The sequence below is a fragment of the Cervus elaphus genome, chromosome 20 (genome assembly GCF_910594005.1).
Source record: "Cervus elaphus chromosome 20, mCerEla1.1, whole genome shotgun sequence".
Taxonomy (NCBI): domain Eukaryota; kingdom Metazoa; phylum Chordata; class Mammalia; order Artiodactyla; family Cervidae; genus Cervus; species Cervus elaphus.
Genome location: NC_057834.1, coordinates 50,759,177 through 50,783,199, shown reverse-complemented (window position 1 = coordinate 50,783,199; position 24,023 = coordinate 50,759,177). Strand labels below are relative to the sequence as shown.

The following is a 24,023-nucleotide window of genomic DNA, read 5'->3' as shown; positions in this document are numbered from 1 at the left end:
AGGCAGAGACAGACTGGAATGATGTAGCCACAAGCCAGGGAACACAGGGCCATGAGAAGCTGAAAGTGACAAGGAAGGACTTTTCCCTTCAGGGGAAGTTATCAGAGCCCTGATAACACCTTGATTTCACCTTTCCAGCCTCCACAACTATGAGAGAACAGATTTCTGTTGTCTGAAGCTACAAAGTTTGTGCTACTCTGTTATGGTGGCCCTTGGAAATGAATTCACCCCCTTAGCAGCTTTTGAATTTAAACTGTGTGCATGTTGGTTGTTGGCTACAGCACAGGAAACCCAAGGAGGTAAACATTCTCCAAGGATTGAAGCCAAGCAACAGACGATAAACCTGAAAGGCCTCCTTACCCCAAGTATGGAAGCCCCAGGAGGAGAACATGGACAGTGTCTTCTCAGTGGAGGTGGGAGATGCAGTCCAACCACTGAGAGATAACTGAACAAGTCAGTCATATCCCACAGATGCCACCAGACGGCTCTGTTTCCTTTGCAGGTTTGGACTCTCTAGAGTAGGTTCTAAACAAGTAATTCACTCCCTACCTCCTCCCTTTGGCTCTGTTTATGAAATGTTCATGCAAGATGCCAATGTAGCATCAACAAAAATAGACCGAATCGGATTCTACTTGGATGACAACCAAATAGGAGCCTTTCCCAAGTACTGTCCTGGGCTTTCAATGAATTCACTGAATTGGCTTGCAGGTGAATATACAAAGCTGGTTGCCGCCACTTCCTTGGGGCTCTGCTAAGCCCCTCCACATTCCCCTCCGCACATCTAGAATCTCGTGTGCACCACTGAACACAAAGCTTAGGAACCAGCTATAGGTGGTGGGCACGGCGCATAAACCCAGCTATCACCAGGGATGAGTTGGGGGGCGGGGTGGGGGGGTGATGATGGTGATGCTGGAGAGGCCAGAGGGCAGAAAGTGGCAGGACAGGAAATCGGCTTGCAGGCAACTCAAGGGGTCTCACTCATCAGCTTATCCCTCCAGGGAACACAGCTGATGTGCCAACAGAGAAAGCCTGTGCTGGCCCGAGTGAGGCATTGGACCCATCCCGGCAAGGTGGTCAGGGGCTGTGAACATTCAGTTCCCCAGAAGGGCCTCTTCCATCTAGTCTCGCTTTCTGTCTTCTAGTCTAAGGCTCACAACTTTTCAGAGCCCCTTCAAGGGGCTTCCCTGGTAGCTCAGAAGGTGAAGAATCTACCTGCAATGCAGGAGGCCCAGGTTTGATCCCTGGGTCGGGAAGATCCCCCTGGAGAAGAGAATGGTGACCCACTCTAGTATTTTGCCTGGAGAATCCCATGGACAGAGGAGCCTGGAGGGGACTAATACTCAAGTACCTTGTCTACGTTAATCACTCAACACAAGTTTTTTGAATAAAATTAATTTTCACCCTCCCACAAGCCCAGTCTCCTTAACATCCCTCTCTACCAATTTGGTTTTCTGCATCTGTCCCCTTCTAGAAGAGGCGGAACCATCTCCCTGGTCAGCCTTTAACACTCTTTCCTGACTTTCCCATGTTTAAGCTATAAGAAAAAAGTTTGTCCCTGCCCCTCCCAGAGGTCATGCTGATAGTTCCAGGCTGTGACCTAGACCAGTGATTCTGGTCTGTAGTGCCCCCTGTTGGGGAGGAATGTGGTTTCCCCTCTCCTCTGGTGAACCAAACAACTACAAATCTATTCAGCGATAGTCCCACCCTGAGTTCCTTCAGTTTCCATATTTCATAAGCAATGCAAGGAGATTCTTAACTCTTAGAGCTCTTTTATTGCCAGTCTTCTATATGTTCAACTTATATCAGAAGAAAAAGCTCTGAGGTACATCTACATAAAGAATCTTAGGCAAACAATAAAAATGGTGGTCATAAAATGCTTTCAATGACATGGGGAAAGGCTCACAGAAGAATGCTGGGGGGAGCGGGGAATCACATAAAACAGTAAGATGCTGACTTCATTTAGAGAGAGAGACACAGAGGGAATATGAAGATATGTTGTTGTTTACTTGCTAAGTTGTGTCTGACTCTTTGAGACCCCATGGTCTGTAGCCCACCAGGCTCCTCTGTCAATGGAATTCTCCAGGCAAGAATATTGGAGTGGGTTGCCATTTCTTTCTCCAGAGGATTTTCCCAACCCAGGGATTGAACCTGCATCTTCTGCCTCGGCAGGCAGGTTCCTTACCACTGAGCCACCAGGGAAGTCCATGAAGATATACAGACAGTGAAATTACAGCCTTTTCTTCTTGGCCACACCACAGGGCAGGATCTCAGTTCCCCCACCAGGTATCGAACCAGCGCCCCCTGCAGTAGAAGCTTGGAGACTTAACCACTGGACTGCCAAGAAAGTCCCTACAGATAATTTTTTATTTCAAAACTGTATTTTTCTGTTTTCCAAATGCTTTGTTATTAGTATGATCACCTTATATAATCAGAGAAGGAAGGGAGGCAGGCAGGCAGGCAGGCAGACAGCTGGTTGATCTGGGCTACTCAACTGGCTAAACAGGAGGCAGACTTGAGGCTGCAGATTTAGGGGCCACACTGTGAGCACCCAAGGACACCTGGGCACGAACCACTCGGTCTGCTCGACACACTGGCAGTGCTGGCACTTCTCTTTAGGCTTCGGTTCTCTCCAGAGTAAAACCTACACTCAGGGCCCTCCGAGGACTGAACATGAACCGCCCCCCTGTGGCTGGGAGGGATGCAGCTGGCTGCCTCCTCCCACGCTGCCTGGGGCCTCATGTGGGGATCTACAAAATGGGTGGGAGGAGGAGGGAGACGGTATTCAGCTGCTCTATCTACCATTTGTCTTTGGGGAAAGACATGCAGCACATTCAAAGCAAGGGGGGAAGGGGAAGAAAGCCCATGGGAGATATGTCTCAAAGCAGAGGCAATTCCCTCTCCAGCTTAGGTAAGACAGGAGGACAGAGATAATGTCCCTCTCCTGTAACAAAGGCTGTATCTGCTCGCTGAAGTGTGTGCCATGATGTGTGGGGCGGGCATAACCGTGAGGCTCCAGGATTCTACCAACAAAAAGAGCTGCTCTACTTAGATGTGAAAACATTATGAAAGCTTCCATCGGCACCAGTGACCACAAACAGAACCCTGGGATGCTCAGAACAAAGGACAAAACATTCCTCTGGATACAGGTCCCAGTGCATTTCTGTCCCATGTCCTTCAGGGGACTGTCCTTAACTGACCTGTGGTCTGATAGGGATGAGTGATGACATGGTGTTTCAGAGGACACAGGAATCCTACACATCTTTGCTTTAATTATGTGTTTGAATATGGAACAATAATTTTACCCAGTAATTATGCACATTTGGATACTTTAGAACCAACAATAAAGAAAAGCATGAGGCTGCACAGAATAGTCATTAGCACCAATAAAATTATTAGGAAGTGAGAGTGTAAAGGCTGCAGCTACTTCATTTTCTATTTAAATCATGTGAATCAATTCTTTTCCACTGAAAATCCACAAACTGAATTTTCAGAACCACAAAATTATACTGTTTCAAGATTTTTGCCAATTGTCTGAATCTGAATGTATTCTTTGAAAAGAAAATATTCTACTCTGTATCTGGGCTTCCCTGTGGCTCAATAAGTAAAGAATCCACTTGCCATGCAGGAGACTGCCTACAATGAGGGTTCGATCCCTGGGTCAGGAAGATCCCCTGGAAAAGAAAATGGCAACCCACTCCAGTATTCTTGCCTGGAAAATCCCATGGACAGAGAAGCCTGGTGGACTACAGTCCATGGGGTCACAGAGTCGGACATAACTGAAGCAGTTGAGCACTACTCTGTATAACAGGCTCTAGATTGATCCACTTCACCAGAACTGACTCAAATGAAGTAAGTCAGAAAGAGAAAAACAAGTATCATATATTAACACACATATATGGAACCTAGAAAAATGGTACTGATGAACCTATTTGCAGGGCAGAAATAGAGATGAGACCTAGAGAACAGACTTCGGACACAGCGGGGAAATAAGAGGGTAGAACGAATTGAGAGAGTAACATTGAACATACATTACCATATATAAAACAGATAAGCTAATGGGAAATTGCTATATAACACCAGGAGCTCAAGCCAGTGACAACCTAGAGGGGAGGAATGGGTGGCGGGTAGGAGGGGGGTTCAAGAGGGAGGGAACATATGTATACCTATGGCTGAGACACACTGTTGTATGGCAGAAGGCAACACAATATTGTAAAGCAATTATCCTCCAATTAAAAATAAACTTAAAAAAATATTCCAGGCTCTGGAATAAGTGACAAATGTTATTCTAGTTAAGAAATGGAATCACCTTAGGCCAAAGCCAGATGTGCAGTTTTTCACTCACTAGGGGAAAAAAAAAGATCCCAGACACTTGTGAATGCAAATATAAACCATAAATGCTCATACATTTAACTGCAAGTAACTAATTAATTGTATTAATTTAATTAACAGTGGGTTCCTTTTGAAATTAATGTTACGCAGCGCAGAAAATAGCACAGTCAGAGGGGAAGCACCGAAGGGAGGGGAGGCCTGGGGAGCTTAACCCTCACCTGGGCGAGTGACGCGAACAGCCGTCTGGCCGGCGGTGTCCTCGGCCCGTTTGTACCACGTGCCACTGGGGCTGGGCAACCACTCCTCCACGCGGCAGCTGTAGGTGCCGCTGTCCTGCACGGCCACGTTCTGGATGAAGAGCCGGTACACGCCGGGGGACGGGCTCTCCAAGTGCAGCCGGCCCTTCAGGTTGTTCTTGGCCGCCTGCTCTCCGTAGTGGAAGGTGGCGTCGCGGCTCAGGCGGGCCACGGTCTCCCGCTCTGGCTGGTTGGGCTTCCACACAAACCACTCCAGCAGCAGCTGCGAGGCCGCGCTCGTGCGGTTCAGGACCACGCACTCCAGCTGCACCTGCCGCGTCTCCAGGACCGACAGGTTGCCCTGCGCTTGGCTGAGCTTCAGGCGGCTGTCTGCAAAGGTGAGGAAAGAGATGTCGCCAACGGGGAAACAACGAGCCACTTGAACGCAACCCTTCCCAGCGGACGTGAGTGCATGCCTTCTTCCAAAGACAGGAGGACAGCGGCATGCTCGAACGTGCGCCCCGAACACTGAGTTCTTGATCATGGGTCTGAGTTCCCGAGTTTCAAGGAGTTTGGTGTTACAGTAGCAGCTGCCCCCTGATTTATAACACTCATAGATTCAGATGCTTAGGAGAGGACAGGCATGCACAGTAGATGACTCCATGTCCAACTGACAGCAGAGCATGAGGAGCGTGGCCAGCTGGAGGGGCGGCAGGGCAGAGGTGGAAAAGGCATGGTGAGAACCCTGCTGGAAGTTACAGCAAATTTTTAAAAACTGACCACATTATGGCTAGAATATGCTGAGCCATCAGCCTCAGAAGAATAGCAGGGGAAAGCCAGTTTAATATGTACACCAGTTGGTCCTAAGAATTGCAGTTCTTACTTTCTCTACCAAAAAAACAAAAACCAAAAAACCATAAGGGTTTCCTCTCAAGATAGGAGCAGAACTGATCTAACATCAGTAAAGACAAGACTGATATTGATGGTGGTTTGAAATCTCAGCCAATCTTATTGTTCTCCAGAGAAAAAGGTCATTAAACATGGTATGCTTTGATGGCATCCTTGCAATTTCCAAAGGGCCCAAAGAGCCTCTCTGGACTAGAGAGGTTAAAAAGCTTTGAAACTGTAAATGCACAGAAGGCCCTGGAAAGAACACCTCCTGAGTCAGGGACAGGGAGGAACTTTCACTTTTCACTTTCCCACTTCAACATTGTCACAATATTTTATAGTGCACGTTTTATTCCACTTTTGTAATAAAAGGTCAAAAAACTTAAAAAAAACTGAGGTTATATTTTAAATAACCAATCTCTGAAAATATATACATACTCTGGTTGTCTCAGAGTGGAAAGATTATTTTCTCCTTTGTGCTTTTTTAGTATTTTCCAAAAATTCTATGAGTGTATGCTTTCTTATTAAAGGGGGTAGGGGGTACTCGAAGAAGTAAGGGAGTGGAAAAAAAAAAAACATATAAACTAAAAATCTCAACTGGGGACTTCCCTGGTGGTCCAGTGGTAAATATTTCACCTTCCAGTGCAGGGAGTGCAGGTTCAATCCCTGGTTGAGGAGCTAAGACTCACATGCCTCACGACCGAACAAGAATGCAAACAACAAAAACAACACTGTAACAAATTCAATAAAGACTTCAAAAATGGTCCACACCAAAAAAAAAAATTTTTTTTAATCTCAACTGAAAAAGGGGAATGTGTTGTTTTAATCTGTGTCCTGTGAGTTTTCTGTTTATAGTGTTAATATTCCCCATAAACAGAGATTTCACTAGTTGTGTTTTGACAAGGATCCTTCCAGCCCTTGTGCCCCAGTTAGCTTGCTGCTGAGAGTCTGTAATCCCCAACAGGGAAATTACCTTGATAAATTTAGGCTCTACCAAGAACTTCTCAGTTTCAGCACAAATGAGAAAAGGGAAAGGCGGAATGATGACTAAGAGGAAACACGTGGTGGGGGAGGGGTGAACATGACCTCCCCACGGGGAAAATGGTCAGAACTGAAAACAGACACAAAGAACAGAAACCCAAGAGAACATCTGTGGGCCTAATGGCAATCTTCAGTTCTCAAAAGCCCCAGGGACTGGCCTGAAGGCAGGGCGTAGGTCACTGGAAATACCAACAGGAATCATTTAGACCGGAGCTTCCCGTTTTACGCCTCAGAAGGCGAGGACCATGAGGCAGATGAGAATCCCAGGGTCGGGGTGGCATGAGAGATGCAGTATCCTGAGGAAAGGAGGGCGCCAGCCCCATGGCATTCAGCCTGGGCCAGGCCACATCTGGACTTCTGCATCTGCTTCCATTTGCTTCCAGAACAAACTTTTACGGAGGTCTCCTGGGAGACAAGCCGTGAGAATAGCACGGTGAGGAAAACAGGACCTGTGCTGACTCATGGGGCTTCTTGCCTGGTGACTCTGAATATATAAATAGTGAACAAGTAACACATAATAACTGATGATAAACGAATGTCCACATACGAACAGATAGTTCATAATGACTTATATACAAAGAGCTGTTCCAAGTGGAGACGTGCTGTGAAGGGGCTGGAGAAAGGAGATAAGGAGAGATTGTTGCCGTTGTTCAGCTGCTAAGTCGTGTCCGACTCTTTGCGATCCCATGTTCTGCAGCACACCAGGATTCCCTGTCCTTCACTGTCTCATGTTTCATGTGCAAACATGAGTTTGCTCAAACTCATGTCCACTGTGTCAATGATGCCATCCAACCATCTCATCCTTTGTCATCCCCTTCTCTCCCTGCCCTCAATCTTTCCCAGCATCAGGGCCTTTTCCAATGAGTGATTAGGGGGCCATTTTAGTTAAAATGAGCTAGGAATGCCTCTCTGAGGAAAAATGAGATAGATGGATATCTATGGTTAACATGTTCTAGGGTAAGAGAATAACAAGTACAAAGGCCCTGGGGTGTCAGGGAAAGCAACCATTCATTTCTTATTCAACCACTATTTACTAAGGGTGTCATGCCAGTGGCTGGAGATCCAAAGGCACAGCACCTGTCCTCTAAGTGCTTACAGTATAGTGGAGAAGAAATGAAAACAATTATTATACTATGCATTTTCTATGGAACCCCTGGTGACATAGGAGAAACCAGGGAAGGCTTCTTCCAGGAAGAAGGCTTCCTGGAAGAGGTGTCTTTAGGAATGGGGTAAAGACAGGGGAGAAGCGTCAGAGGAGGTGGCCTCCAGGAGACAGCAGCATACGCAAAGGCATAGGGTGGCAACAGAGCATCCCACAGCCCATCGGGAAGCACAGGTAGTGGTAACAATGAACTACAGAGCACACAGGAATGAGGGATGGAGAGGGAGCTTAAGGCCACGTTATGTGAGAAGCTCAAAGAACTAGAACTTTTCAACAAGGAGAAGGGGATCCCTTCACATATGTGAAAGGGTATGACTCAGACTAATCTTGGGCTGTTCTGGGGCAGACCTAACACCTGAGAGGGAAATTACAGGGAAGGGGACTTTCTAAGGACCAGGGCCACTCAAAAGTGGAATCAAGTAGAGCGGAGGCAGTCAGCGCTCCCTCCCTGGAACTGCGCCTGCAGAGGTCAGACACGGCTACCAGGGAGCAGAGTATAAACAGGATAAAGGCCACACTTACAGGATCTGAGAGGGGCCAAGGGGTGATTCGGTTCAGACAGGAAGGGCTCATTCCTGGGCTGGGACTGGGTGAAAAGGAAGAAGGGGGAAGCAGATGAAGGAAACCCGAAAATGCCTTCCAGGCAGGAATCCTGGGTATGGAGCTGGCACCAGCCCGAGATCCAGGCGCACTGGGGACCCTGCCTTGCCGCACCTGGTGACCCCCAGCCATCCCTTGGGCTTTTCCCTGGTGAAGATGTTGTCCACAACAGCAGAGTCGAGAATGCTTCTCTGAGTTTGCCATTAGTACCAGGACCCATGTAAAGTGGGTGGGCCCGCAGTGCCCCAAGATGACACTCTGTGCCACGCGTACGTCCAGCATGAACCCTGCAGAGCCCTGCCACCCCCAGGCAGTCTCTCTGTGCTCAGCCCACTGCCTGGGCTGCCTGCACGCCTGCTCTTACCTGGCTGCTTCACAGTGACCTCCGTACGCCCGGAAACCTCCTCTGCCAGCTTGTACCAGGCATAGTTGGGGCTCAGCAGCCACTCTTCCACATGGCAGTAGTAGCTGCCGCTGTCGCTGACCTCGGCTCTCTGGACAGTGAGGCTGAACAGACCCCCGGACACGTGCCTCTCAAACTGCAGCCTGGCTCTCAGGCCCTCCTCCTCGGCATAGGTGCCGTACTCAAAGGCAGAGTTGTGGGTGGTTTTGAGGATGAGCTTGCCGTCGGCGTCCGAGGGCTTGTGGACATACCAGAGCACAGCGAAGTGGGAGTTCTGGCTGGTCTGGGACTTGACTGAGCAGTTCAGCTGGATGGGCCTGTTTTCCACCAGGGTGAGGGTCCGCTTTGATTTGCTCACCTGCAACTTTGTCACTGCAAAGCAAAAGGGGGCACTTTAGCAGAATCACCACATAGTCCTGGAAACGTGGCCTGTCCTAGGTCCCGCCTCCAGGTTCCCCGTCCAGCACAGTTCCTACAGGACCCAACACTGATGGGCTTCTCTCAAAGCATGGCTTGGCGTAAGAACAGCAGCACGGACCCCATCTCATCCCAAACAGCCTCTGCCTTGCCTCGCCCCCAGCTCAGGTCCTCACTCTCTCCTGGTCTCCTGGCTGCTAACCCCATCACAGAGCCTCCAGGGAGATTTTGTAAACACACCTGCCCATAGCATTTTCCTGCTGAAGAAGTTTAACAGCTTCCAACTACTCATATTGTTTAGAGTATGCCCGCTCTGTGTCCCTCGTGAGGCTAAAGGTAGGGGTACTCTGAAGAGTAAGATGGTCCTGCCTGGAGACGGTCCCATCACTGCACCCCCAGATTTGGGCTTCGGAGAGCACTCACTCACTCAATGTTTTCTGGGATACATTGTTGGCCCTTTAATGGACCAGAACCTGGTGGTACGGAGTCGACGATGAGATAGTGAAAGAAGAAAAGAGGATAACATTCCCTGGGTTACACAGCCGGCCTTCACGCTCCAGAGAATCAGCCAGAAATAGAGAATGAGAGAGAAAGAAAGAAAGACAAACACGGGGACCCAAGCTCTGTTGGAGCAAAGGTATTTTAATCAACATGGTGTGGGCATATATACTGTCTTACAAGGTAGTTATTCCCAGCAAAGATAAAGATTAAAATTCCAGACTTCCAAAACATAAGGCGATCCATATTAAAGAGAGAGAGTTGTAAACAATCACTTTTACTGCATGGTTCATAAGAAGGAAGAGGGTACTTGTCACCGTATTGAAAAACTAATGAAGGAAAATGCCTGGATTCCTCAGCCCCAGGAAAGGCTTGCCTTTCCTCTTAATTCCTGAATATTCAGGAATTAATAAGGAACAGAGGATTCCTGACAGATCCAAAACAGCACACAGGGAGCCTCCTGTTAAATGCTACCTGACAATTCCCCCTATTTTATTATATTTGTAAAAAAAAAAGGTCCTGACCAAAGGAGTTTGGTTAGTATTAGCCAACCTTATAGAAAGGCGATGATAAACAACAAATATAATTATCAAGACAATCACCAAAGTTACAGTTCCAGACCCGATGCTGTGGGTAATACTTTGAAACCATCCTCATGGGTCTAGCCCGCCTAATTTGTTCAGCTAAAGTTTCCAAATTAGTGGAAGAGGGCAGACATTTGGAAAAAGTTTTAAAGATTTTCTTTTGCAGTAACTGTACATTCAGACAGGCATTATCATGTAAATGAAATTTGATTTGTTTCCAGTTGTAGGTACTATGATTGAAATGAATAGAAATAACACAAAATTGGCAATTAATACAAGTTACAGAATGTAAAGTTTTATTAAATTGTAAATTTCCTATGACTATAACAAAAGGAAGTGGGACACAGGCCTGTATAAAATATGACTGATTATAGGGAAAGAAATAGTTACTATGACCACGACTGGTCCCCGTGAAATGTCCGGTCTAAGTTCCAAGTTCTTCGGCGTTGGCAGCAAGTTTCCATGTGTCCCATTGTTCAGGCCCAATTTGTTTATCGAGGACAATTAGGGGGGGAGGGTGCCATTCCACTGTCAAGCCAGCCAAGAAGTCCTTTGTCATGGTAATTTTTCATTAGTAACCCTTTACATAATATTTTTTGTTCTTTCCCTAAAGTTTCAGTAGTGTGAACATGGTTCACAGTAAACAACCCAAGCAAAGCCCGAAGGTCTTCTTTTGGAGGCAGGACAAAAACCCAAGTTTGTCGGCTGACATTTATGCATAATTTCCCTGAGCCCAGGCACAATGGAAGGACTTCAAAGCCTCAGTTCAGTTCAGTCCAGTCGCTCAGTCGTGTCCGACTCTTTGCGACCCCATGAATCGCAGCACGCCAGGCCTCCCTGTCCATCACCAACTCCCAGAGTTTACTCAAACTCGTGTCCATCGAGTCGGTGATGCCATCCAGCCATCTCATCTTCTGTCGTCCCCTTCTTCTGCCCCCAATCCCTCCCAGCATCAGGGTCTTTTCCAATGAGTCAACTCTTCACATGAGGTGGCCAAAGTATTGGAGTTTAAAGAAATGTTAATTAGTTTTCCCTCCTCCCCAGGGTGTGAGGGTTCCAGGGAGGGGGCATATGGGTGGAGTCATTGGTTGATAGGATCGGTCTTTTCTCTGTCCATTTTAGGACCTGTAATAAAGGGGGGTTGGGTAAGTAAGCCCAATTAAGTCTGATTTGTTAATCCGGCTTGAGCGGGGGTGGCACTGGTCAGCATAATGATAAGGTTTTCTGGACTCTGAGGTATTTCCTGTTGAGAAACCAGATTTTTAACTTGATTAGTAAGGGTTTTTATTTGTTTCCAAGTGGGGAGATCATAGGGTTGATGTCAACGAGGGTGGTGCTTTCTGGAGATCTTTAGAGCCAACATGGCCCGTATTGGAATTTCTTCCTCCTGAGGTTCTTGTTGCTTCATCTCCATTTTGAATGCCGGGGGCCCCCTTGGGTCGAGTTTTCCGAGGAGAAAGCCATGTGAGTTTGTTGGATCCATCTGGGGAAATATAAGCATATCCGTATCCCTGTAAGATTAATTTCCCAGATTTCCATTGTTTATTGAACCAGTCTTGGTACCAAATGGGCAGAGGAAGAGAAGTGTCCTTCAATTCCTCGAAATGTCTTTCTGCCCTTGTTAAAACATTTCCCTGTGGTAGGTTTAAAAAATTTAAAACAAATAAACTTGTATTAACAATAGTTATGGGTTTAGAAAATATCTTATGTTGGAATCTAGTAAAGTCTGCTTTAGATAAGGAAGACAGTAGTGTTCCTGTGTATTCCCCCTTTTAAATTATTTTTGTGACTTTAGTGTGTGACATGTTCTTTCGACTATGTCTTGTGTCTGTGGATTATAAGGAATACCTGTAATATGTTTAATAGAAAAAGATTGTAAAAATTGTTTAAAGTGTCTAGAAATATAGGCAGGGCCATTGTCTGTTTTAATAGAGCTAGGTGTTCCCATTACAGCAAAACAGGCTAATAAGTGAGTGATAACATGTTGTGTAGCCTCACCGTGAAGAGGTGTTGCCCAGATAAAAGAAGAATTTGTATCGATACAGACGTGTAGGAAAGAAGATGGAGAAAGTTCAGGGCAATGAGTTACATCCATTTGTCATAGTTCATTAGGTTGCAAACCGTGAGGATTAATACCTTGTGCGATGGGTCGAAGATGTAGGGGTCTACAAGTTGAGCAATTACTAATGATTTCTTTAGCCTGGTGGTATGGGATTTTACATAGCTGGTGTAGGCAGAGCAGATTGAAAATTAGTATAGAAGACTTTATATCTTTAAGAGACCAGAATGAAGCTTTGGGGTTTTTAGTCCCATCTATATAAAAAACCTCAGCTTGTGGTATAGGCTGTGAGCTGATAATGTGGGAAATAATAAATTCAGTATTTTTGAAGAAATTTCACAGCTTACCAGAAGGATAATGAAATGAGCGCCACTTGTTGGTCCTTTAATGGACCGGAACTTGGTGGTCCGGAGTCGACGATGAGATAGTGAAAGAAGAAAAGAGGCTAATATTCCCTGGGTTACACAGCCGGCCTTCACGCTCCAGAGAATCAGCCAGAAATAGAGAATGAGAGAGAAAGAAAGAAAGACAAACACGGGGACCCAAGCTCTGTTGGAGCAAAGGTATTTTAATCAACATGGTGTGGGCATATATACTGTCTTACAAGGTAGTTATTCTCAGCAAAGATAAAGATTAAAATTCCAGACTTCCAAAACATAAGGCGATCCATATTAAAGAGAGAGAGTTGTAAACAATCACTTTTACTGCATGGTTCATAAGAAGGAAGAGGGTACTTGTCACCGTATTGAAAAACTAATGAAGGAAAATGCCTGGATTCCTCAGCCTCAGGAAAGGCTTGCCTTTCCTCTTAATTTCTGAATGTTTGGGAATTAATAAGGAACAGAGGATTCCTGACAGATCCAAAACAGCACACAGGGAGCCTCCTGTTAAATGCTACCTGACAATACGTGAGTGAATGAGAGTAAGCTGGAAAAATATGGTAGCAGTTGGTGGGAGGATGCTGGGGTGGTCTTCCTGGGGGAGGGGGGAAGAGAAGGTGGAGAAGAAAATGATGAACAATGGGACAGAACAGAGCCAACTCCAGCCTCCCCTTCCCCTCTCTCCTGATCTACCCTACCTAATTAATTACTGGGCTCTCCTTTAAAGTGGCAAGAAGCCACAGTCTAATGAAATATATCTTATGAAGGTAATTGGAGATCTCACCCACTTCATCATTATTATACTTGGCTCTGCCTCCCCTACTCACCATCCTCCCCTTATTGAAAAAGAGGGGGGAAAAAACCCCAATTCTGAGTTTCCCTTAGGAAGCTAAAAGTAAAAGCATCATTTTACCCTCACCCTTCTCTTTATACTTTGTGTGTTGAGGACCAAATCAGCTAAGAAAGAAATTCAGGACAAGGCACAGACCCTGGATAGGGAGAGCAAGCGGGGCTTCCTCCAATGAGCCTGCCCAGAGGGAAGGCCAGGGCAGGTTGGCCTGGGACTGTCTCCAGCATCCCTGCCGATCAGTCTCTTGATCCAGACACAGGACTGAGTCCACTGGTCATGCCTGGGTCTCTTCTGTCAGCTCCAGCCAGCTGGCTCTCATAGGGCTTAGAGTGGAACGGCAGGATCAAGGTCCAAGTCCCATGCCCCAAGGCAACTGAAACTTTTGAAAGCCCCAAACTGACCTGGACACCTGGCTAAGCCACAAAGGTTCTGAGTGACTGAAAGGATTCAGTAAGCTAAGTACAGCAGAGTCCCATGCACAATACCATGACCACAAAAGCAACTCTCAGGCTGTGTCTTCCGGTGCTAAATCAGGTGACACTCTTCACGAAGCCGAATTCACATACCTACAGACCTTCTCAAGGCATCAACACACGTGACTGAAATAATCTGGGAGAAATCCCCTGGGCCACGACCCCACCCTTCCGGTTTCATCATTTTTGGGCAACAAGCCCAGTCTCCTGCCTTCTCCCTTCGTCAAATGCACAAAGTCCTCCAGGGCGCTGGAATCCAGGGCAGGCTTCACCAACAAGCACCCAAGCTCTGGAAACTAGATTCACGTTAGCCTGCCAGTCGACTTTTCAGATCCGATGCCTCTAATACTTGAAACAACCAGCTCCCTTTTCATTCCTTTCCAACCCGATTCACTGCATGCAAATGATATCTGTATCAGAGCAAATGACACCACCTGAATTATCTGGTGCTTGGCCAAAAAAACTGGGTTGTTCAGTGTAGAATAGAAAGAGATTTAAAATGTATTATTAATTGGGGCCAGATTATTTTTGCAACTGTTACTAAGGAAACCTCCATTGCTATAGTAACTGCATATGTTAAACTGTATTCCTATGACTAAACTTCAACTAGTCACATGGTCTGAGAACAAGAATCTAAGGAAGAGAAATGTTTCAAAGCGTTTCTGTTTTTTTTTTTCTCCTTTCCACGTCAAAATATTGTGAAGTGTCGAAAAGCTTGAAAGAGAGGCATTTTTGAAATCTGGTGCATGTCTGACAGGTGGGCAAGGGGTCAGCTCCTCGTCTACATTCTGAATTTCCTCTCGCGTCTCAAGGACAGGAAGGACCTTTCCTGAAGCCCAGGGGAGATGGCAGCCTGCACCAGTAATTAGGAAACACTCTCGCATCCTACCCGGCACTGCCCTGGGCAATGCGCGGCCAGCCGGCACCACCTTCCTCCATGGGGTGGGGAGAGCCCAGCCCCCTTAAGAATCGGAGGCATTTTCATCTGCAAGATGAGAACCATCACAGCATTCACCTCCGAGGAATGTCATGCAGATTAAAAAGCAATATTCTATAGAAAGAGATTAGCACAGAGCCTGGTATACAATAAACATGCAGGATGTTTTCACCATTCCCCTTTCTTTTTGGTGTCTGGGCTCAATCCCACATTCAAAGCTCCCTACTAAGTCAAGAACTGCCAATCATAAGTTGCACACTTCCTACGGAAAGTACTGTCTGTGGACTGGCCGCACCCATGTCACTTGGGAAGCTTGTTAGAAATGCAGATACACAGGGCCCACCTCGGGCCTCCCGCACCAGACCCTGCCTTTTTTTAAGCAAGATCCCCAGGTGGTTCCAACGCACCTGAAAGCCTGAGAAACCTTGGACTCCGCTGCGTGAGTCAATGGGATGGAATTAGACAATAAACACAAAGGTGAAAGAAAAGACGCTGAGGACTTGGTTAATCCTCAACCGTGAGTCAGCAGGAGGAAAAGGTAGAAAGACGGGTGAGAGGCTGCAGGCCAGGTCCTTCCCACACCCCACATGCCTGCACAGATACCAGGCACTTCCCAGCTCCCAGAGCTGGACTGTACCCTGTTGGAGAGAAAGACTCTTTCTGTACCTGGAGAGTCTCCATCTGAGGCCTCGGATCATCTGTGGACCCACAACATCAGCATCGTGTGGGGTGAAGACACTGACTCATAAACACTGTGCCCGGGGCCTAGCGACCTGCGGGTTCAGGAGCCCTCCAGGTGACTCTGATGCACTAAATTTGAGAAATCACAGGTGTGGCACCGAGGTGGCTGCAGGTAACTCTGGAGATAGCAGTTTCTGCGCAGTGGTGTGAGCAGCCAGCCAGAGGGTAGCAAACAGGCAGAGAGGAGCAGGAGGAGAGAGGGACGGCTCTGTCTTTGTTAGAGATCTGTGACAGTCATCAATCATGTTAGGACTACAGGGGGCAGTAGCTGGACGGCAGGGATTTTTCCAATTGAGGGACGTAAGTCAGCCAGGAGACTGGGAGAGAAGGAAGGAAGGGCTGCAGGAGAAGTGTGTGTGTGTGTGTTTTTTGTGTGTGCATGTATGTGCAAGTCCCATCCATCCTCAGAGAAGGAGGGGGACCTCCCTGGTGGTGCAGTAGATAAGAACCTGCCTGCCAATGCAGAGGACACGAGTTCAATCCCTCGTCTGGGAAGATTCCGCATGCCGCGGAGTAACTAGGCCCCCTGTGCCACAACTACTGAGCCAGAAGCCTGCAACTACTGAGGCCCATGCACCTGGAGCCTGTGCTCTGCAACAAAAGCCACCAAATGAGAAGGCTGCCCACCACAACCTGGGAAAGCCCTCACAAAGCAACGAAGACCCAGCTCAGACAGAAATAAGTAAATTAAAACAAAAAACTAACGCCAGAGACTTCTGCAACCAACTTCCCCCCACCCCAAAAAAAAGAAAGGAGGGGGCAAAGGCACCTGCCAGTCAGCAGTTACACCTTAGAGTCCCTACAGCCTTAACACCACCTTAGCCCCCCTCCCCTCCCCATGCTCATACCCTAGTTGAGCCCCTAACTGTCTCCTTCTCAGACCTTATACTCCAGCCTCAGTCTCACCAGGGAGAGCCTCCTAGGCTGCACATAGGACCTCGCAGCTCCCAGCTTAGGGCCTGCCTGCAGCTCCCCACACAGCAGTTCTCAACAGGACAGCAAGGCCCTCAGGGACGCCAGGGAAATCAGGGGGCGGGGGGTACAGAATATGAGATGGACTAAAGCCAGCAGATTCTGTAAACCAACCTGGGCTGACTCTGTGCAAGAGGTCTCTGCCTCGTGTCCCGTGTGACTTTCAAATGACATTCATCGAAGTGAAAACTCTGTGCCTAGTACCTAGCACTTTTCATTTGGCTATCAACACAATACTTATTGTTTTTTTTCATAGCTTTGACATATGCTAGGCAAATCAAGGGAGGGGTTTCCTTTGCTCTGTTCAGCATTATCTCATGAGTTGCTCTTGGAAACCGGTCCAGACAACAATGCTGCTCAGAGGTGGTACCACCGACACAATCAGGTGGAGCAATGCGGTGGGGAGCAGGGCCTCTGCCCGGCAGCCTGAACCGGGGACTGATCCTCCAACAGTAACCCCCCTGAGCACTGACGTGTTAGAATTTATTGCTTTATTACAAACTACTTCTAAAAAATTTCTCCATTCTGCCACCATAAGGGTGTTGTAACATCATTGACTCAATGGACATGAGTTTGACCAAACTCCGGGAGATGGTGAAGGACAGGGAAGCCTGAAGTGCTGCAGTCCATGGGGTAGCAAACAGTCGGACACGACTGAGCAACTCAACGATGAACAACAACAGCAACAATTCTTAAAGATTACATGCGGAGGAAGTCATATTGTCTGTGACCATGTGAATTTTATTTTAGAGTAGGAAAGGGACTACTACTACAAACTGTTATTAAAAAAAGGAGAACATAATGAATGTGGCCCCAAGTCTTATCTGCCCAGTTTAGAATATTTTTCTTCACACAATTATACAATCCTTTCTATGTGCTGAGCACTGCTCTAAGCCTTTTATAAATATTAACTATCTGGTCCTCACCAGACCTATGCAATAAATATTATCACCCCCAGTTCTATAAAGATACTTGCTCAAAGTCACACTTCTGATAAGTGGTAGAGCCAAGATTCAAACCCAGGCTGTCTGGTCTGTCCTTGCATCTAACCTTCATGAACTCTGATGCTCCATGCTGTCTTGTAGAAGTGGGGCTCCCCTGGCCCCTGCCAACCCCATCTCTCCCCAACCCTAGGCTTCAGTCACAAGCACGCGGCTGCCTCCCTTGTGATGTTCTTTATTCACAACTCTGAGCCTGAAAACCCTGCCACTCCTTCCTGCCACCACCCCCATGCAAACTGCTTTTCCGCTCAACACTATGGCCTATCCCCTGAACTAGCCTCTGGCCAGCCTGAGAGGCAAGCCCTGACACACCCATCACGGCAGCCACAGCACCTAGCACAGAAGCCGGCACACAGCAGGTGCTCAAACATGCTCGTAGAAGGCCCTGGGAGGGAGGAGCAAGCGAGGAGAAACCAGTAAAAGTCAGGAGGCAGAAGCAGCTAATTAGGGTAACCCAGACACGCCCTGTCTGCCTTACCTGTCTGCAGACAGAGCACTGACCCTTGCTCAAAGACTCCAAACAGGTGCACCTGGTGTTACCATGACAACAAGGCCTGAGGCACGGGGGTGGGGGGGGTGGGGGGTGGGCTCCTCCAGGGCTCTTGCTGTCATGCTCACTCCCTCTCTCTCAACACCCAGCGGGCAGATGCCACAGGCACACGAGATGGAAAGAGAACCTCAGGTTCCCCTGAAAGAAAGGAGGGGCCAACCCCTCTGAAGGACAGGACAGCCTGTCACCTGCTAGACTCTGCCAGGGAGAGCCACTGTCACAGGCCCCGGACTCACGGAAGTCAAAGCAAAGAGCCCTCAGCTCGCCCAACCTGCCAGGTCAGCAATGAGAAACTGGAGAGAACGGATTTGGCAGCATCCAGAGGGTATTAAATATTCATCCCAACTGCCCATCAGCAAAATCCCCGCAGAATACACCCACTGACAAGTCGGCTTTCTACACCGGAGGCTGTCCTCCTCGAAGCTTGTTTATTGCTTTGTCAATTTCAATGCGCAATATTTAATAGCCAGACCAAGATAACGGTTGTAAATATTTGGAAAATGAGTGCTGACATTTCCCTTATTGCTTCTGTATTTAGGGATATATAATTGGAGGGTGTTTCGGGTGCTCAAGAAAATCAGAAGGAAGCAAAGCAATGCTTCAAAATTAAAAGGAAAATAACTGATTAAGAGCTAAGAATAAAATATGCTGAACTGGCTTAAACGTCCTGCTTAAATGCCCCTTGTGGTGTTACACTCTGCCTTCAATGGTAGTAAAGGCTAAGCTAAATCAACAAGACAGGAGGGGTGATGGTGTTCCTTGAAGATTTCCTTACGGATGTGCATTTGGAACATGAAGCGTGCATCTAGAATGGTCAATAATTGGATCCACAATATGTTTATCACGCCATCCAGCCAGGGATTTCAAAGAAACAAAGAGCCGTGGTGTGGCCAGGTCAGTCGGTGGCTCTGACAAGGACTGGTCTAGGGCACAGAGCATACAGAGTCTTCTCGGGAGCAGATGACACCAGCTGTAGAGAGCTGATAAAAGGACCGCCGTGAGTGAGCCAGCAGTCCCCGGGTTTCTACTTCACGCTGCTGGAACAAGCATATTCAACAAAAGCATCTTCTCAAAGGGCAGGGGGTGGGGCGATGATGTTCCTATGGAAAACACCAGAGCAGGGTTAAGAACCCACGGTTTGAGAGGCATGATGTGGAAGCAGAGTCTGGAAGCAGAGTCAAAAGAAGAGAAGCCAGCACTGGATTGAGCTCTGGTGTCCCCAAGCCTTGGAGCCATCTGGTGGCAGAAATGAGAAGAAACAGAGGTGTTCAAGGAGGCACAATTTAAACTCCTTCACCATGAGCAAAGTGTGTCTGGAGGAACCTCTACAGGGACTTTGTGATTCCAATTGAAGAAAACAAATTTAAGAATCTGCTAAAGGGGCTCAGGGATGGCAAGCCTGAGAGAGAGGGTGGATTAAATCCAAGTGTATGTTACCAAAGAAGATTCCTGAGAGGGAGAAAAAAATACCATAATAGAATAAAATAAAGAGCCTGGACTCTGGAGCCAGACTGCCTGTCTGGATTTGAATCTTGCCTCTGCCACTTATTATGGATCGCTGGGTAATTTATTTATCCTCTGTGTCAGTGTCCTCACCTATAAAATGGGTGAAACCAGCACCCCCTCATGGAACTGCATGGACTAAGAATGACGAGTGTTATTGTATATAAACCATTCAGGGTGGTGATGGGCACACCAGAAATGCTCAATAGAGATCAGCTGATATCACTACTGCCGTTACTTCTTCTGCCACCAGTAATGAAATACCTCCACACAGCACTCTACAAAGAGAAACTGCTTCTGAAAATGAGATTAACTGAATGCAGAAAGGATTTTTTGGGGGGTAGGGTTGGGAGGGGTTGTACTATGCAGCATGTAGGATCTTAGTTCCCTGATCAGGGATGGAACCTGTGCCCTCTGTAGTAGAAGCACAGAGTTTTAACCACTGGACCACCAGGGAAGTCCAAGAAAGAATAATTTCTGATATACAGTCTAAAAAAGGCCAAAGTCTCCCTTTCATCCACCCCAACTGCTTTTTAAGGCAGTTCATACCTGGATTCCCACCCCTGTTTCCCACTGCTTTTGGACTCTGGCAAGCCCTGACCTCTTGGAGCCGCAGATATTCCATTTATAAAATGGACAAGCAGTACTTTCTTCCCAAGGCTGCAGGAAAGGTGACTGAGGGCCATCTACACCAAGTGTCCAATACACAGTCCGGCGCGTGGTCAGCCCTCTGGTATTTCTCCACTTCTACTTTCCCCAAATAAAAGCTCTAGTAACAACCAGGGTGTGTGAGGAAAAGAGTAAAAATGAACACAAAGCCCTTTGGAAAATATTAAGTGCTAAGTGCATAAATATTTGATAAGGAGCGATCAGAACACTTAAGGGGGATGTGCCCTCTCTGGTGCCGTTGTCCCTCCCGGGAGCTGCGCACACTCAGCCTCAGCTCCCACCTTGCTCTCTGCGGCCCCCAGAGGGCCAGCCAAGTGCATTACCATGCACCTCTGAGCAGAGGCCAAGCACCCGGCACTTGCTCCCAAGTCTCCCATGCCTGTCGCTGCTTGTTCTCGCTTCATGGTGAAATCACAAACAAACTGACTCAGTGTAAGCCATGTGAGAATTGAACATATAGCCCTCAGAGCAGATCCCGGGTCCCCTAACTCTCCAGGGGGCAATAAAATGATGTAATGGAAAATGGAGATACATGGATATCAAAGCAACCTAGGTTCCTTGTTCCAATCTGTTTTCCATCTGACAAGCAAACTGTCCCTATCAAGGCTCCTAAACACTGGGAGCCTAGGTTTCCTCATTAGCAAAATGGGCATAAAGACATCTATACTATTTCACTGCTGGATGAATTTGAAAAGAAAACAGAGGAACGAAGCACAAAGCCTGGAACCCAAGAGGTATTTAGTACATTTCTGTCTCCTTTCCCCTTTAGCTGTTGTTGTTTCAGTTGCTAAGCCATGTCTGACTCTTTGTGACCCCAGGGACTGTAGCCCCCCAGGCTCCTCTGTCCATGGGATTTCCCAGGCAAAAATACTGGACTGGGTTGCCATTTCCTTCTCCAGGGCATCTTCCCGACCCAGGGATCGAACCCACGTCTCCTGCATCCCAGGTGGATTCTTATCACCTGAGAAGCCCCACTTCCCCTTTAGTAGCACCAGAATTAATCCAAATAACTAGAATCTTCAATGAACAAATTCCTTTTTCTTTCCTTAAGTACTTCCGTCTTAGCTTCTAAGTAGTAAGACAAACAAGCAAGTATTAGGAATTTATTTGAAAAGGCAGCACCAGTCAAGGTCCTAGGGTCAGTACTTCCTCTGCCTTCTGTAGCTGGAACCACGTGACAGGCACTGAGGGGGTTCACAATCTGACCGTGAGGACAGAGGAGACCACAAAGGATGCAATTACTCAGAAAGGCAGACAAGTGGGTCCCTCAGCATTTTCCACAACAAGGGTTCACACAAAACAGGGTCTCTGCTTAACCCCCCATTAACCTGCAAATCCACTTCAGCAGAACAGCCTCTTCCCCAGCATCTTGTTGTCCAAGCTTCGGCTCTAATTGGCCAGGGAACCATCCCTGTCATTCGCTCCAAACAGGACCCTGCTATGGGGCTAGAAGAGGTGAAGGATAAGCCCAGATGTTGCCATTTTGTAACCTCAGGTTGCTGAAAATAACAAACACTGTGATCATTTGCAGCGGTGGAGCAGATGGGGCTTGGGCGCACACCATGGCTGTGAGCAATCAGAAACACTCTTTTTGCAAGGTGTTCAAACCATCTTTGCAAAGTCGGTGAGGTATCTCTGCAAAGTCTCTGCAAAGACCCCACCCTTCACTGCATGGCTGCTGGTGCTCTCCTGCTCAGGGCCAGGCTCCACCCTCTGCCTGCCACCAACCTAAATGGAGACAGGTACATACACAGAGAAAATCAAAAGAGCAGCACAAACTTACCCTCTCATTAGAGGAAGGGCGTGATTAAGGTGAGAGTGTTTGCACACTGCCCCCTGACTAAGGCTCCCCAAATGAGTGTGTCCTTGCAACCTGATGTAAGAGAGATTCCACCTGCCCGGGAGAGGGGAGCACTCAAGTGCTCAAATCCAGGGCAGGAGGACAGGGCCTAGGTCAAGGAAACAGTGTGGGGGAAAGGATTCAAACATGGCTCCATTCACCAGCTACATGGCCCTGGGCTGATCACTTAACCTTTCCTGGGGTTGTTGTGAAATTTTCATAAAATAATCCCAAGTACCCAGTGCAAAGCAAACATTCAGTAAGAGTCTGTTATTCTCCCTTTCGTCTCTGAGGTTCCTGTCTGCAAACAGGGGACAATGGGTACCTTGTTCACATCACTGTGGCAAGGATCACAGGAGATGACATTAAGAGACAGAGCTTTCCACAAAACAGTCAAGCTGGCCTGCATACCTCACGGATATCAACATCTTCACACACACACACAAACACACACTCACACAAGCGACTGGGGAAGTGTCCTGGATTAAAGGAGTCTAAAGAGACATGACAACTAAATACGATCGTGACCCGTGACTCGAAGCGGGTTTGGAAGGAGAAAACACTATAAGGGGCATTTTCAGGACAACTGGCAAAATGCTGGTACTGTTCTATAATCGTGTTAAATTCCCAGAGTCTGACAACGCTGTTGTGGTTCTAGAGTGTGTATGTGTGCTCAGTCGTGTCTGGCTCTTCACGATCCCATGGACTGGAGCCTGGTGGGCTCCAGTCCATGGAATTCTCTGGGCAAGAACACTGGAGTGGGTTGCCATTTCCTGCTCCAAGGGATCCTCCTGACCCAGGAATCGAACCCACGTCTCCTACATTGGCAGGCGGATTCTTTACCACTGAACCACCTGGGAAGCCCGCTATTGTGGTTGGGTGGGACCCAGTCCTGATCTTCAGAGACCCACACTGGAAGTATTTAGGAGGAAGTGTCCTGATGTTGGCAACTTACTCTTAAATGGCTCAAAAACAACAAAAACTGACCCACAGAGGGAGAAACAAACTTGGTAAGATGTGAACAACTGGTCATCACAGAAAGGGAATACGAGTCTTGTAGCTTCCTGCACATTTGAAATTTCTTGAACTAGAAAGCTGGGAAATAAGAGCAGCCCGGCCAAGGGCTCAGCACTTGACTCGTCCTGCCTCCCTGCGTCTCATCAGCCGGAAGAGGCACGTGGGACCTGCCCGGGACCCTCACCTGGCTGCAGCACCCGGATTTCTAGCAGGTTGGAGGTCCTCTCGGCCAGCCGCGTCCAGCTGCTGTTGTAGTTCCTCCGCCACAGCTCCGCCACACACTGGTACTTGCCCGCCTCCGTGTCGCTGGCTCGGCTGATGCTCAGCCGGACGTTGTTGCTGGATTCCGCCTTCTCGATGGCCGTCCGGGTCCGGAAGCTGGAAGACCTGTCCCCCCACTGGACTCCTCCATCCCGGGTGAAGGTCACCAGATCGTGGAACTCGGTGGTGCCCACCGGCTGGAACCGCCACGTCACTGACACGGGGACCCGGGAGGGATAATGGGGTTTGATGATGCACTGCAGGTCGAAGGAGTCGCAATAGGTCACCCCCGGTGTGCGGGAGATGGCGGTGACTGCGAAGCCTGTTTCTGGAGAGAGCAGAGAGAGGTAGATAGACAAATATATCTGCATGGAGACAAACACTTGTCTTCCTCAGGGCAGTGGGATGCAGTGACAGGGCTCCTGGCAAAACCTTTGTTTTGTTTTTCTGTTTCCTAACAGAACAAAGGTTCACACACGGGGCTCTTTTTTTTTAATTAATTAACCAATTTAATTGGAGGCTAATGACTTTTCAATATTGTAGTGGTTTTTGCCCTAGATGTCCATCGGCAGACAAATGGATAAGAAAGTTGTGGTATATATACACGATGGA

The 24,023-nt window shown here is 47.7% G+C and overlaps 1 protein-coding gene across 4 annotated transcripts in view; it reads right to left on the bottom strand.

Annotated features, from left to right (window-relative positions):
* IGSF3 (immunoglobulin superfamily member 3) overlaps positions 1 to 24,023 on the bottom strand; it is a 111,458-nt gene that overhangs the window by 6,699 nt on the left and 80,736 nt on the right. For all 4 annotated transcript variants that reach the window (XM_043875799.1, XM_043875801.1, XM_043875802.1 and 1 more), the window contains 3 exons: positions 23,335 to 23,739; positions 8,621 to 9,031; positions 4,548 to 4,955 (listed from right to left, as the gene is read on the bottom strand). In XM_043875799.1, the coding sequence (XP_043731734.1) occupies positions 4,548 to 4,955; positions 8,621 to 9,031; positions 23,335 to 23,739 (1,224 nt within the window). The remainder of the gene's footprint in view (positions 1 to 4,547; positions 4,956 to 8,620; positions 9,032 to 23,334; positions 23,740 to 24,023) is intronic.